The sequence below is a fragment of the Chrysochloris asiatica genome, unplaced genomic scaffold (genome assembly GCF_000296735.1).
Source record: "Chrysochloris asiatica unplaced genomic scaffold, ChrAsi1.0 scaffold00040, whole genome shotgun sequence".
Lineage (NCBI taxonomy): Eukaryota > Metazoa > Chordata > Mammalia > Afrosoricida > Chrysochloridae > Chrysochloris > Chrysochloris asiatica.
This window is the reverse complement of record NW_006408558.1, coordinates 4,068,998-4,083,292: the sequence shown is the minus strand read 5'-3', so window position 1 is coordinate 4,083,292 and position 14,295 is coordinate 4,068,998. Positions and strand designations below refer to the sequence as shown.

At 46.6% G+C, this 14,295-nt stretch overlaps 1 protein-coding gene across 1 annotated transcript; it reads left to right on the top strand.

Annotated features, from left to right (window-relative positions):
* The first annotated feature begins 12,674 nt into the window (after window positions 1-12,674).
* Window positions 12,675-14,090, top strand: SOX4 (SRY (sex determining region Y)-box 4). The gene has a single exon (XM_006860786.1). The coding sequence runs from the start codon at window positions 12,675-12,677 to the stop codon at window positions 14,088-14,090; it is 1,416 nt and encodes a 471-aa protein (XP_006860848.1).
* Window positions 14,091-14,295: the final 205 nt, after the last annotated feature.

Sequence of the window (14,295 nt, the reverse complement as noted above, 5' to 3'; positions counted from 1 at the left end):
CGCTATGGGTCGGAACCGACTCGACGGCACTTAACAACAACAACAACAACATATATATTTCTAAAGGAATGAATTTTAATTATATAAGCATTGCTGATATGAAGTGACTTACAGACTATACTGCAAGGTGGTTTGAACCAGAAGGTCAGCAGTTCAACCTCACCAGTTGGTCCATGGAAACCCTATATAGGGTCACTGTGAGTCAGAACTGAGTTGATGGCACATAACAACAACAAAATAGACTATACAAATGAAGTGAGTTGTTTGTAGCCTAGTATGCAAATGAAGTATAAAAGGGTAAGATATCAGAAGGGAAGGTTGAAGATATCTCCCATTTCCCATAAAATTACCATCACTATCGGGCTACTTATTCAGCCTAAACTGAGTAAAGACCATCCTTGAATAAAGTCATTTGTCTAAGGTGGGACTGGTAGTAGTCAACCCACGATTTGAGAGTATCACCCTGTACGGAACACCACAATTCTCCAGGACCCATACAGTTGCCGATAGTTGATATGCCCACCCTCTCCCACAATTGACTGTAGGAAATTTACAAGCAGTAGCAATGACAAAGAAAAAGCCAAGATGAGCTTAAAAAAAGCAAACTCAGCATGTCAATAAATATTGAAGGAATAACAGAGAATGAAGGGAAATGAGACAAGGAAAGAGTGAATAGGAAAAAGAAAGAGAGAGGAGAGAAAAGAGCTATCCAGGAAAGGCCAGAGACTGTAGAAGGAGTGACAGAGATGAAAAACAACTGTGCCGGTGAGCACCAGGCTTCTTGCTGGGTTAGAAATGTTCAAGGAAATCCACAGACATGGCAAAGGAGTACAACTTACAACTAGAGTAGATGAGTATCCAGGTTTTCTTCAAATCTAGCTAAGCCCTATATATACCATTGGCATTGATTAATATTCATGTATATTGGTTGAAAGAAGCTCTGGTAGCGAGCGTAGTGGCTACAAATCAGGCTGCAAACCACAAGGTCAGCAGTTAGAAACTACCAGCTGCTCCATAGGAGAAAGATGAGGCGTTCTGCTCCCATAAAGATTTACTGCCTTAAAAACCCCTGCTCAGGGTCACTATGGGTCGGAATCGACTCGATAGCACTTAACAGCAACATATTGGTTGAATTGATAATGTAGACCAGGAATCATTAAGAGGTTGTTCTCTCCTGGATCAGGTTCATCGTCTCAGGGAACACCATAATCAATTGGCATAGCATAGTCCACAAAGGCAGTATCCTACATCTCACTTTGGTGAGCAGTGACTAGGATCTTCAAAGGTCATGAACAGCCATCTAAGATACAACTATTGATCTCTCCATGTATGGAAGAAAGAAGAGGGATGAAAATTTGAACATACTTGAAATCAACTACTCCAGTGAACCAATGGAACATGTGAACGTCAGTCATCACAACTCTGAGACCAGAAGAGCTAGATGACATCCAGCTATCACTACCCAACTGCTCTGAAAGACATCACATTAGAAGGTCCCAGATAGATTGGGGAAAATGGGGAACAAAATTCAAAATTATTTTTTAAAAAAAGACTGGGCTTACTGGTCAAAAAGAAACTAGACTATGGTCCTCGACCACCTTTCAAGTCTGGAAAGATCTGAAAAGGCCAGCCTCAGGCCCAAGAAAGGTATACAGGGCAACAATAACACTAGTAAGGTATGCTCACCATGGAATGGTCAATCATTCAAGATCAGAGTGAATCTTCTGGACCATAAGGTCTCTGCTTGGATAAGCAACAGAGCCCGAGGCAGCAGGCGCCAAAGGCATTGAACAATGGAATGGCCTTCTAAAGAGACAATTATGGCACCAGCTAGCTGTCAATACCTTGTAGGATTGGGGCAATGTTCTCCAGGAGGCTGTCTATGCTCTAAACCAGTATCCACTATACGGTGCTGTTTTTCCAATTGCCAGGATTCATGGGATCCAGGAACCAAGGGGTGGAAATGGGAGTGGTGCCACTCACTATTACTACTAGTGACCCACTTGGAAAATTTTTGCTTCCAGTCCCTGTGACTGTAAGCTCTTCGGATTTGGACATTTTAGTTCCAAAGCGAGGAATACTCCCACCTAGAGACACAACGCTGATTCCATTGAACTAGAAGTTAAGAATACCCCCTGGTCATTTTGCGATCCTCATGCTGTACTGGGTGATATGAGTGATCCTAATTACCAAGGGGAAATTGGATTGCTATTACATAATGGAGGTGAAGAAGACTCCTTAGAGGATTCCAAGAGATTCTACTATGCTCTGTGATTAAAGTCAATGGTAAACAACAGCAACCTGATGCCAACATACCTATTAATGATCCAGACCCTTCAGTAATGAAGGTTTGGGTCACCCCACCAGGCAAAGAACCACAACCAGCTGAGGTGTCAACTTGACTGGGCCAGGATTCTCAGTGATTTGGCAGTTGAGAAGTAGTTATCCAAATTATGAGACCTATGATGATTGTCTGCAAGCTCGGTGGTTCAAGCTCACTAGCGGCTCCTTGGAAACCCTATACAGGGTCGCTATGGGTCAGAATCGACTTGACAGCACTCAACAACAACATGATTGTCTATGAGTCAGTCAGAGCCTAATACAGTTATCATCACAACCAGGCAGTACTTCTCCCTAGAGAGAATTTTAGAAGTTTTGGACAGCATTTTGGGTCTAGTGAAATGTCCTGAGTGTACAAATTTTAAATGCATATTATTATGCTATAAATTATATAGTTTGTGTTTCTGTTTTTATGGTTTGGTAATTTAAAAAAAAATATGTGTGTAGCTGGTTATATTAGCAGCAATTTTTTCAGAATAGTAACTTTAATTATAAAATATTTGTTACAATGAGGCAGTGATTTGGGTCTGAGATTTGTAGAACCAATTTGATACATTTGAGTATTTTATGGGACAACTTTTAGTTGAGAATGTTCTACTAACTACAGGAGTATCAGATGATTATTCATTCATTCATTCATTCATTCATTTATTTATTTGATGGATGTGTTGTGAAAGTGTGGGGCAGGACCCAGTTAGTAATGATGAACTAACTCTATATGGGATTGGGTCAAGCAATTGCTTTTGCCATGTTCAAAATGACTTGAAATCCTCCTCTTTCCTACAGAGTCAGTGTGTGCTCTTGAGGAGTCTCAGGCTTCAGGATACAGGAGGGAAATCCAGGGTTTCAAATTAATTCTAGCTGGTCCAGGAAGTGAAACTGGAACAGAACCAAATGTTAAAAATTTGGATGACCCAGAATGCTGATTAAAATGGAAAAATGAGAGTTCCAAGTCCTGGTATGGAGAACTTGGCAGAGGTGTCGTGAGCCTTTTCAGGTGCCTGATGAGTAAACCTGCATTATTGCCAGGACTGTGGAAGGTGACACGTATCCAAAATGGCAGTGGTCAATCACTATCTTGCGGTGAGGACGCCTCAGTTTTTAGATGGCCAAGAAATGTGGTTGCTATGCAAGGTGTATACTGCCCTTGTTTTCTAAAAGAGATTAAGCTTCTAGCGGGGCTCATTTTTCCCATTATTGTTCTGGGTCACACAAATTTTGAAAACTTCTACCTTGGCCATGACTTAACTGGATGGAAGCGCTGGAAAAATCACAAAACTTACATACGCAACTGCTAGACCAAACACTTCTCCAGACCCCCAAACTGTCGCTCGCAGTCACCCTCCTTGGCATGGTGCATTTGCTTATACATCACTGTCCAAATTTCAAACTTAATTTACAACAGGATTCTTTTCTAGTTAGTGGGATAACAGAACAGATGGTGCAGTTCCTGAGTTCGAGAGCTGGAGGAACCAAGGCCTGTCTCTCCTCTCTCTCTTTCTCTCTGTTGAGTAGGTTCCGTCTCATAGCGACCCTGTGTAGGGTTTTCAAGGAGCTGCTGTTGAGTTTGAACCACCAATCTTGCGGTTCAAACTGACCTTAAGGTCCAGTGCAGTATCCCACAGTGCCACAGCACCATAAACGTTGATTGACTGAGTTCACTGTGGCAGTTGAAGCGAAGCCATGCAATCCCTTCCGTCCCACGGTCCCACTATCCTTATCTCTCTCCAGGCCCACACCCTGGCCCAAGAGAAGGCGAACTCAGAGCAGATGGTGAGTCCCGGGTGCCAGGTGTGCATTGGGTTCTTTGGTGCCTGCCCCACCCTCTCCCTCCCATCCCCTGAGCACATACACTGTAGTCTCTGCTATTCGGTGAAGTAAGACTGCGACGGGAACCGGGGAGGGGGAGAGCTTGGAGAGAGCAGATCGTGTGCTTGGCGGAATCTGCGTGTTCAGTGGCGGCTGCCAGCCACGCGCTCGCCTCTCCCCTTCTCCCAGCCGCGTCACTCGGCAGCCAGTGCAGCCTCCGTGCCTTCCCACCTCTCCTTTCTACCATCCAACGCCTTTCTCTTCCACTCCTTTCTCTCTTCCTCTTATCTGTCATTTTTCTTCGCTTCCTTCTGCCCCGCCGGCGTCCTTCCGCGCGCCACCTTTAATAGCAGGTCAACCGACTTGCTAACGTTGGCTTAGGGTCGTTGTTGTTCAAGCGTTTTTCCACAAGTGAAATCAGCCGCTTTCCTTATGGAGGAAGCTCCAACTGCAACTGTTTTCTACTTGGCAGTTGAGTCGGGGTGGGGAGCCTGTGGGGCGTGCCTCCATCCGCACCGCGTGCTGGGGTCACTAGGGTGACTCGGAGCGTCCTGGGTGGAGTAGGCAGCCCCGCTAGGATGTCCGCGCCTGGGCCTGGTTGCCGTGGTGGAAAGGCAGAGAGACACGTGAATCCGAGAAGGTCAGAGCTTGCTAAGACCTTCCACAGGGCTTTACTTCCAAGTAACTGCCCCCCCCCCCCCCCCGGGTGCAGCCTCTACCTGTTATCTACTTGCCATATGCTTCCTCTTCAAACCAGAAACCTCCTCCTACAGGTGCTTTAGGCCGAATTACTGGGCGTGCCATACGCACCTCTTGGCAAGGGCGCCTGGCACCCTGGGGCGCCTCTGCGGCCCTCGTGGGCTCGGCGACACCCTACCTCCTGCTTTTCCTGAGAGAGGGAGGGCACTGAGGGACGTTCGTCCCTGTGGCGTCCCCGGGGAAGGGACGTTTGCAGATTCAGATACAGCCAATTGTTTCCCTGTCCTGGCTCTGTGACTTTTTCTCCCACCGTTCGGCGTGCGCGTACGCACGCACACACACAAACATGCATACTGCCTGCGCTCTGCGATCCCAAGAGACCAGGCAATTGCACGCTCACGGCAAAGAATAGTGTCTCCGCCTGCTACTGAGGACTGGGGAGGGGAAGCCCAGCTCGTGCATAAAGGTCGTGTGCTAGCCAGAGCTTGCGTCCCAGAGGCTCAGTGCCGACTGTGCAGCACAAGCGAGGCTCACACTGAGTATTTTGGCATCCAGAGCGAAGAGTGTTGGGCATCAGTAAGAAAGGGGGGCCAAGTTGCTGTCGGTTTCTGTCAGTGATGGAGCTGTGTGCACCAACACCCAGGGCTAAGCTGGTTCCTAAGGTGGTGGAGGGGAAAGGAAGGAGCCTAGCGCTGGGGAAAGGACACCTCCCCTTTTCCCCCTCCCTGGGTAGCCGGTTGCAACTTCAAAAGAAGGTTGGGAGATCGCCAGGGCGTGGAGGCTTCCTCATCAGGGTGCGCGCCCGCGCGTGCATGTATGTCTTCAGCTCCTTCCCGGGTCGCAAAACCTACACGGAAAACGTGTGCTAAAATGCTGCTGACAGGATCGCCTGAAACATGTTTACAGTAGGAAAGACTTTCCTCCAAAAAGCACAGCCTGAGTCGATTCCAATTTATTTCCTCCCTGTAAATGTAATCGAAAAGCGAGACTCAGTAGCCGCGGCGGAACGTGGCTGAATACCATTAATCCTCGCAGAGTTTAGTGCAGGATGAGCGCCGTAGCTGCGCGCAGAGTCGCTGCGGGCGTTTTGGCCCAAAGAAACCTTTTTTTTTTTTTTAAGGAGGGGTGGCCTTCGCTAGTCCTTAAGAGCGCCATTTCTCTGCAGCTGGTGGAGAAAATGCATTCTAACTAGTTTCCGCTTCAACAAGATGATGTAGACACGGTAGTTGATAATCTCCCAAATTCGGCTACCGAGTTCAAATGGTAGGCTACCCTTGGCCTCCCCAGTCACTGGAGCTTCTGACAAATGAACGGGATGCCATATTTACGTTAATAAATTATAAATTTGGACTTGTGGAAAAATCATCAGAATTCACCGATACACCCTATTACCTGGTGATCATTTAAACTGCTAACCTAGATAAGGAAGAGTAGTGGGCGACTGGGGTTTGGGCGAGGAGAAAGAGAATTCTGACCATCCCCACGCCTTCCCGTCTTCTCAGGGGCTCAGGGAGGTTCAGCGCTGCCACCTGGCGGCTGCCGCTTCTCAAACTGAGAAACGGCAGGCTGCCCAGCCAACCCCGGCTTCCCGGTGGGTGTGCCTGGACTAGTCCTTGAGGAAAGAAGTAGGCGCCGGAATTTATGCTTCAAATCTGCTTGGCCCAGCAAACATTCATCTACTACTTACTCTCTGGAGAACGGCACAATGAGTTGACGCCGGTATGAAGAACTTACACAGCAAGCCCAGGCCTACTATGTACTTGCCCAAGGTTATGAGAAGAAAGTGGTAGAGGTTAGAAATGTGGGTTTCAAACCACTAGGCTTATTATGCTAAGAGTAAAAACAAATCATAGTTGATTTTACCCCAGAATTTTCTTGAGATAATTACTTCCATATTATCATTATTTGATACAATCCTGTCTTTGCTGTTGTTGTGTGCCATCAACTGTTACAACTCACAGCGACCCTATAGGATTTCCTATAGGATTGGAAATGTATAGAATTTCCAAGAGTGATTTGAACTGCTGATAACGCAGGTAGCAGTCCAGTGCTTATCCTACAGTGCCACATCAGGGTTCAACGACCCTGACTAGGAAGGGCAATTCCACTCCAACTTCATTAGCCCCAAAAGATGAAGTGTAAAGTGTTTGTTTACTTAACTGAGAAGCAAATCAGCTATGGATGAAGGGTTCTGTGCCATTACTGTGTGGAAGTGAAAAGCATGGCGCCCTACAAAGTCGACAAAGGCCAATGAAATCAAATTTTCAAGGATTTCTTCTTTAATTCCTAGTTAAAATAATTTAAAAAAAAAACAATTTTTTCTCTTTCTCTAACATTTTTTGAACTAAATCTTGTAAGGTAAGACCAGCAACTAGAATCAGTTTCTATAACCAAAGATAGGCAAAATCTTGCAAATCAGTGCAAATCCAGAAGATTTGTTAAACTAATTTCCCTTCAGGGTTCCCCCTCCACCCTTATATGCTATAGGAATATATTAAGCAGTAGGATAGACTTTTATTTCCATGCATACCCCATACCATTTAAGGGATGTGAGATTTTTATGTTGTGCAGGTGTGAGAGCAAAAGAAAGAAATGCATGAACAGATATTACACTTACATCTCAAATGGAATTCCATTTTAATGGGATAAAATAAATGAGATTATTTACCTCAGTTCAAAATGTGAAATGTTTAACATCATTGCATTTAAAGACAATTCATTTATTATTCTAAAACAGGATTTTTTTTTCTGCAAAATTATCTTGGCTATTAATATGGTTTACAGAGTAGCATTAAGAAATACTTCGTGTACTACAAAAGCCAGCAGAGGGAACACTCAGTACTGATTTACTAGGGGCCACCAAAAACCTGATATTTGGAGGAAAACTTCAGTAATGGAGAACTGGTTATAAAGTTAGGTAATGAGAACACAGAAATCTTTTCTCATCATTTGGTATTCAGAGGCCTAATACATTCCAGCATGCAAATACTTCTCAATTGGTAACAAAGATGTGTCTTCATTAGAAAGCAATTTGTCACGTTTTCTTATATTTTGAAAGAACTACAAACACATGAGAACAGGCCTACTCAAAACACTATAATCTCATAAAGTCAACGGAAATTGTTATTGTTAGGTGCCATGGAGTCAGTTCCGACTGATAATGACCCTATGCACAACAGAATGAAATTACTATAATTTTATTTCTTTAATTCTAAGAGCCATTTTTTTTTTCCTTTTAAAAAGTCTCTGAAATAGGGAAATACCTTACAGTCAATGGCAAATCACAGTCGCATTGGCATTTTTTTATTTCTTAGCAGCATTTAACATAAAGGTGTTTCCTAAAACCAACCTATGGTACATTAATTGCCTTTGTTCAAATACAGAAAATACATATGACAATAAAACACCATAAACCCTTGGTCATCAAGTCAATTCTGACTCTGTGACCATTTAGGACAAAGTAGTACTGTACCAAGGAGCTCTGATAGCAGAATGGATCACGAGCAGCGCTAGTAACCGCAAGGGCAACAGTTAGAATCTACCACTCACTCTGCAGGAGAAAGATGAGGGTTTCTGCTCCCGTAAAGATTTTATAGCTTCAGAAACCTTACGCAGGGTCGCTATGATTGGGAATCGACTCAGTGGCACACAACCAACCAACAACCAAATACTGCCCCCAGAAGTTTTCCAAGGTTGTATTCTTTGCAGAAGCAAACTGCCACATTTTTCTTTCTCACATGAGAGGACTGGTGCATTTGAGTTGCCAATGTTTCCATTAGCAGTCAAGCGCTTACCCACTATACCACCAGGGTTCCTTAGAATTACACCAGCGACTATCTAGTTAGTATACACTTCTTAAACTGTATACTTTAAGCATAATGAGTGTGACTGTTTTGATTCACTTTCACTTTCCCTCCATCCCGTTTAGTGGTGGAAGCATACATGATTTTAGATTATAATCCATTATGGTGTGGTGTGGTGTAGGATAAGAACTGGACTGCTCACCACAAGGTTTGTGATTCAAACCTGCTAACCGCTCCTTGGAGACCCCATTTGTTGTTTAGTGCTGTCGAGTTGGTTCTGACTCAAAGAGACCCTGTATAGAGTGGCTGTGGATTTGAACGGCCAACCCTGCATTATTCAAATAGACCTTGCAGTTCAATACTTACCCTACAGCACCACGCCACAACTCCTGGAAACCCCACTGTTGTTAAGTGACGTCGAGTTGGTTTTGACCCATAGCGACCTTTTATAGGGTTTCCAAGGAGCAGCTTGTGAGCTTGAACTGCTGACCTTGCAGTTAAGTTCAAATGGCTTTGTAGTCTGGCGCATTAACCCACAGCACTACACCAGGGCTCCTGGAAACCCCACAGGGTCGCTATTCACAACAACAATGGTGTACTGTAGGGTAAGCACTAGACAGCTAATCTCAAGGTTCAAACTCATCAGTCACTCCTCAAAAACCCTATAGAGGGTGGCGGTAAGTCAGAACCAATTCGACAGCACTTAACAACATACTGGTGCTCTGAATGATCTCTCGGAAGCTACACCATTAAATCATTAGAGGGTACAAGTCCCTAAAATAAATACAACACTTACTCTCCTTTTTATTCTAGTGAAATAGATTATTTTGTAGATAATAGACCTCTCAGAAGGCTTTTTGGTTACACTGATATCATTTAGGGGTGTGTTTCTGTGCACACTAGAGAAAATGAAATTAATAGCACATCTAATTTTATTTTGCAAAAAGATGCTCTTTTATTTTTCATTGTTTGGAATTTTTCCTTTTTGAAAAATGTAACTTGGATTGCTATTGTTGTTGTTAAGTGCTGTGGAGTCAGTCCATTCTAACTCATAGTGATCATGTATGTGGTTTTCAAGGTGCAGATGGTGAGTTTGGACCAGTAACTGGTAAAAAAATTACCTGGTGTGGCATTGTAGGGTAAGCACTGGATGGCTAGCTGCAAGATTGGCAGTTCAAGCCCACCAGTTGCTACTTAGAAACCCTATACAGTGTTGCTATGAGTCAGAACAAACTCAATGGCCCTTAACAACAACATAACTACTAAAATATTCCCGCTTATGGATGATCCTTAGAGATCCAGTCAGGTGTCTCCAAAGTATATTCTTTCCAGTAAAATTCTCAATCTGATAACCTGGGCATCTTGACACCCCACAAATTTTCAAAGTTTGACAAGATAAATCGAAAAGAGTACCTGGCACTAGGCTAATCTGAATTGACTAGTTGGCTTGCCCTGTTTTTCATTGGTTTGAAAATAGTAAAAACAGTTTACTGTTCTGGTGTTAGAGAAGGTCATTATTTACTGAAATTCTAATTTTCAGACCTTGGGAATAGAGGTGGGGTTTTGTTTGTTTGTTTGTTTTTGTTTTTTACCAAAGGAAAATGTATTCTAAAAACCTAATCACCTTTTCTTTGCCACATTCTTCACAGTTTCTTAAAATAAAAAAACCACTGGGAGACCATGGTTGTCTTTTTATAGCTTCATGTGTATGATCTGTGATTATTTTTTCACATGAGTGGCCATCTTCGGTTTTAGTCTCTTAAACATCCTACTTCTACAAGAAATGTCTCTGACATTTGAATCATGAAAAGGGGAAATAATAGCATAAATGGAGTGCTTACTAGACAATCAAGTGCTTTGTTGTTGTTTTTAAGTGACTCCAGTGGATTCAGACTCGTAAGGACCCTGTATAGGGTTTCCAAGGAGTGGCTGGTGAATTTGAACCGCTGACCTTGCTACTCAAACCGACCTTATGGTCCAGTGCGTAAGTAGTGCTTTATAGTCCACAAACTCATGTAACGTTCCCAACGATCCTATAAAAAGTAGCTCCTAGTATTCCCATTTCACAGAGGAGAAAAACTGAGGCCTGATCACATCTCCATAGTTACAAAACCAGTAAGAAGGGACTAGCAGCCAGGTCTTCTATAAATCCAGAAGCTCTTGCCTCTTCTGCTTCTTTCAAGTTTCTCTTTGCATTGTCCTTTTCAGTTTGAATCAAGTGATGAATATATAAGAGGTGGAGGGGGGTAGCGGTGGCGAGTGAAACAACCTCTACTTTTGAAAATGTGCAAAAAACCAAACCTTTAGAAAGTAAACCCTACTTCCAGCCTTTACTCTCCATTCTCATCCTATACAAAACACTATGGAAATTCTCCCATTGAGTTAATTATGGAACAGTGTCTAATGTGTTCCAATAGAAAGCTGCTCTGTTTGGACTATATGGGATTTATGGAGGAGTTTAAATCATTAAATAACCATAGTTAACCCTTGTTTGGTTAAGAGAGCAAGCAATTCTTGAAAAAAAAAAATCGGTTTTTTTTTTTGTTTTTTTGTTTTTTGCTGTCACAAAGAGCACAAAAATTGTTCTGCAGAGATTTACACAATACATCAACATCTGTGCTGTACCTAGGGTTGTTAAAATAATTGTGATGACAGGTGTCTAGGTACCACTTTCTTAATGGTTTTCAATATCCATTGATTTATTGTTGTGGTGTTCCCTCCCTCCTTTCACATCCTTGGCTTTATGAAGGAGCTGAGGAACAGATTTTGCACTACAGGCTGATTCTTTATTCCAATGCTGAAAAGAACTAATAAAAATAATCACTTGGCTTTTAAGCAGAAAGCTTCCATTTACAGTATTTCACCCTCCCTCTTCCAAAGCCCCTTGTTATCTAACATAATGGTTAGAATACATTTCCGTCTCTCCCCTTAATAATTTCATGCATTAACATCCTCTTCACACACCACACACATACACACACACACACACAGAGCAAAAGGAAAAAGAGGCAGCAGAAATCTCAGCTGTACTTCTAGCCCTTTTAAAAAGTTTGCTCTGTAAATTGGAATGAGGTCAGATTTGGAGCTTCTCATTGCACGCGGAGATTATTATTGCATCGGGTTCCAAGCCAATGGGAAGCCAGGGGGAGGGGCTTGGCACGAGGAAGCGTTAGCTACAGCGGCTGATTGGCTATGGCCAAGACTGTGAAAGGATAAAGAGGCGCGGGGCGGAATTGGGGTCTGCTCTAAGCTGCAGCAAGAGAAACTGTGTGTGAGGGGAAGAGGCCTGTTTCGCTCCCGGGTCTCTAGTTCTTGCACGCTCCTTAAGAGTCTGCACTGGAGGAACTCTGCCATTACTGGCTCCCTTCTGCAAGAAGGGAAGAGGAAAATATACATTTATTCATGCCAGTCTGTTGCATGAAAGCTTTTGGGCTCCATACCTTGCAACAAAATAATTGCACAAACTCCTTAGTGCCGATTCCACCCCCAGAGAGTCCTGGAGCCAGAGTCTTTTTGCTTTGCATTGTAGGAAACAGACTAAGCGATAGAGACTATGTCTCTTTCCTGAGCTCCGGAGAGCGCTCGTGAACTGGAATCAACTGCTTCAGGGAAAGAAAGGAGAGGAGGAAAAAAAAAAAAAAAAAAGACTTACCTGGGAGGCGGCGAGAAACTTGCATTGGAAGCTTCAGCAACCAGCATTCAAGAAACTCCTTTCCACTTTTAGCACGGTCTCCAGACTCTGCCGAGAGACCGAGCAAACTGCAGCGCGGTGAGAAAGAGAGAGAGACAGGGAGGGAGAGACGCTCCAGCCTGGGAAATATAACTCCTCAGCCAGAGGCAGAATACTCCTTCCCCGCATCTTTGGGGGACTTTTCTCGGCCCGGAGTTGAGCCGCCCGCCTGCCAGCCGCGCGCGTCCTCCCGCTTGGCTAGTACTTGGCCCGGGGAGCCGGGAGGGCCCGGCGATCGCGCCGCGGCCACCGCGAGGGTGTGAGCGCGCGTGGGCGCCCGCCGAGCCGGGGCCATGGTGCAGCAAACCAACAACGCAGAGAACACGGAAGCGCTGCTTGCCGGCGAGAGCTCGGACTCAGGCGCCGGCCTGGAGCTGGGCATCGCCTCCTCCCCCACGCCCGGCTCCACCGCCTCCACGGGCGGTAAGGCCGATGACCCGAGCTGGTGCAAGACGCCGAGCGGGCACATCAAGCGACCCATGAACGCCTTCATGGTGTGGTCGCAGATCGAGCGGCGCAAGATTATGGAGCAGTCGCCAGACATGCACAACGCCGAGATCTCCAAGCGGCTGGGGAAACGCTGGAAACTGCTCAAAGACAGCGACAAGATCCCTTTCATTCGGGAGGCGGAGCGGCTGCGCCTCAAGCACATGGCTGACTATCCCGACTACAAGTACCGGCCCAGGAAGAAGGTGAAGTCTGGCAACGCCAACTCCAGCTCCTCGGCCGCCGCCACCTCCAAGCCGGGGGAGAAGGGAGACAAGGTCGGTGGCAGCAGCGGTGGCGGCCATGGGGGCGGCGGTGGCGGGAGCAGCAGCGCGGGGGGAGGAGGCGGCGGCGCGAGCGGCGGCGGCGCCAACTCCAAACCCGCGCTGAAAAAGAGCTGCGGCTCCAAAGTGGCGGGCGGCGCGGGCGGCGGGGTCAGCAAACCGCACGCCAAGCTGATTCTAACGGGCGGCGGCAACGGCAAAGCGGCCGCCGCCGCCTCCTTCGCGACCGAGCAGGCGGGGGCCGCCGCCCTGCTGCCCCTGGGCGCCGCCGCCGCCTCGGACCACCACTCGCTGTACAAGGCGCGGACTCCCAGCACCTCGGCCTCGGCGTCCTCGGCCACCGCCCTCGCCGCGCCAGGCAAGCACCCGGCCGAGAAGAAGGTGAAGCGCGTCTACCTGTTCGGCGGCCTGGGCGCGTCGTCGTCGCCCGTAGGCGGCGTGGGCGCGGGTGCCGACCCCAGCGACCCCCTAGGCCTGTACGAGGAGGGCGGCGCGGGCTGCTCACCCGATGGGCCGAGCCTCAGTGGCCGCAGTAGCACCGCCTCGTCGCCGGCCGCCAGCCGCTCGCCGGCCGATCACCGCAGCTACGCCAGCCTGCGTGCCGCCTCGCCCGCCCCGTCCAGCGCGCCCTCGCACGCGTCCTCCTCGGCCTCATCGCACTCCTCCTCCTCGTCCTCTTCCTCCTCCTCGGGTTCCTCATCCTCCGACGACGAGTTCGAAGACGATCTGCTCGACCTGCACCCCAGCTCAAACTTTGAGAGCATGTCCCTGGGCAGTTTCAGCTCTTCGTCGGCGCTGGACCGGGACCTGGATTTTAACTTCGAGCCCGGCTCCGGGTCGCACTTCGAGTTCCCGGACTACTGCACGCCCGAGGTGAGCGAGATGATCTCGGGAGACTGGCTCGAGTCCAGCATCTCCAACCTGGTCTTCACCTACTGAAGGCGCGCGCGAAAGAGCTGAAGATGGGCCGGGGGGGGGGGGGCAAGAGATTAAAGCAAAAAGGAAAAGATGAAGAGTTGGAAGAGAAAAGGAAAAAAAAAAAATTTTTTTTTTTTTAAGTGAGCTGGGGGGCTGGCTTCGGCCACGTCCCCATTGGCAAGGAGCGCAACGGCGTTTGTTTTATGGGGTTTTTTTATTGTTGTTT

Excerpts from the sequence above, each read along its gene's own strand:
- SOX4 (XM_006860786.1), top strand. The coding sequence starts at position 12,675 with ATGGTGCAGCAAACCAACAACGCAGAGAACACGGAAGCGCTGCTTGCC.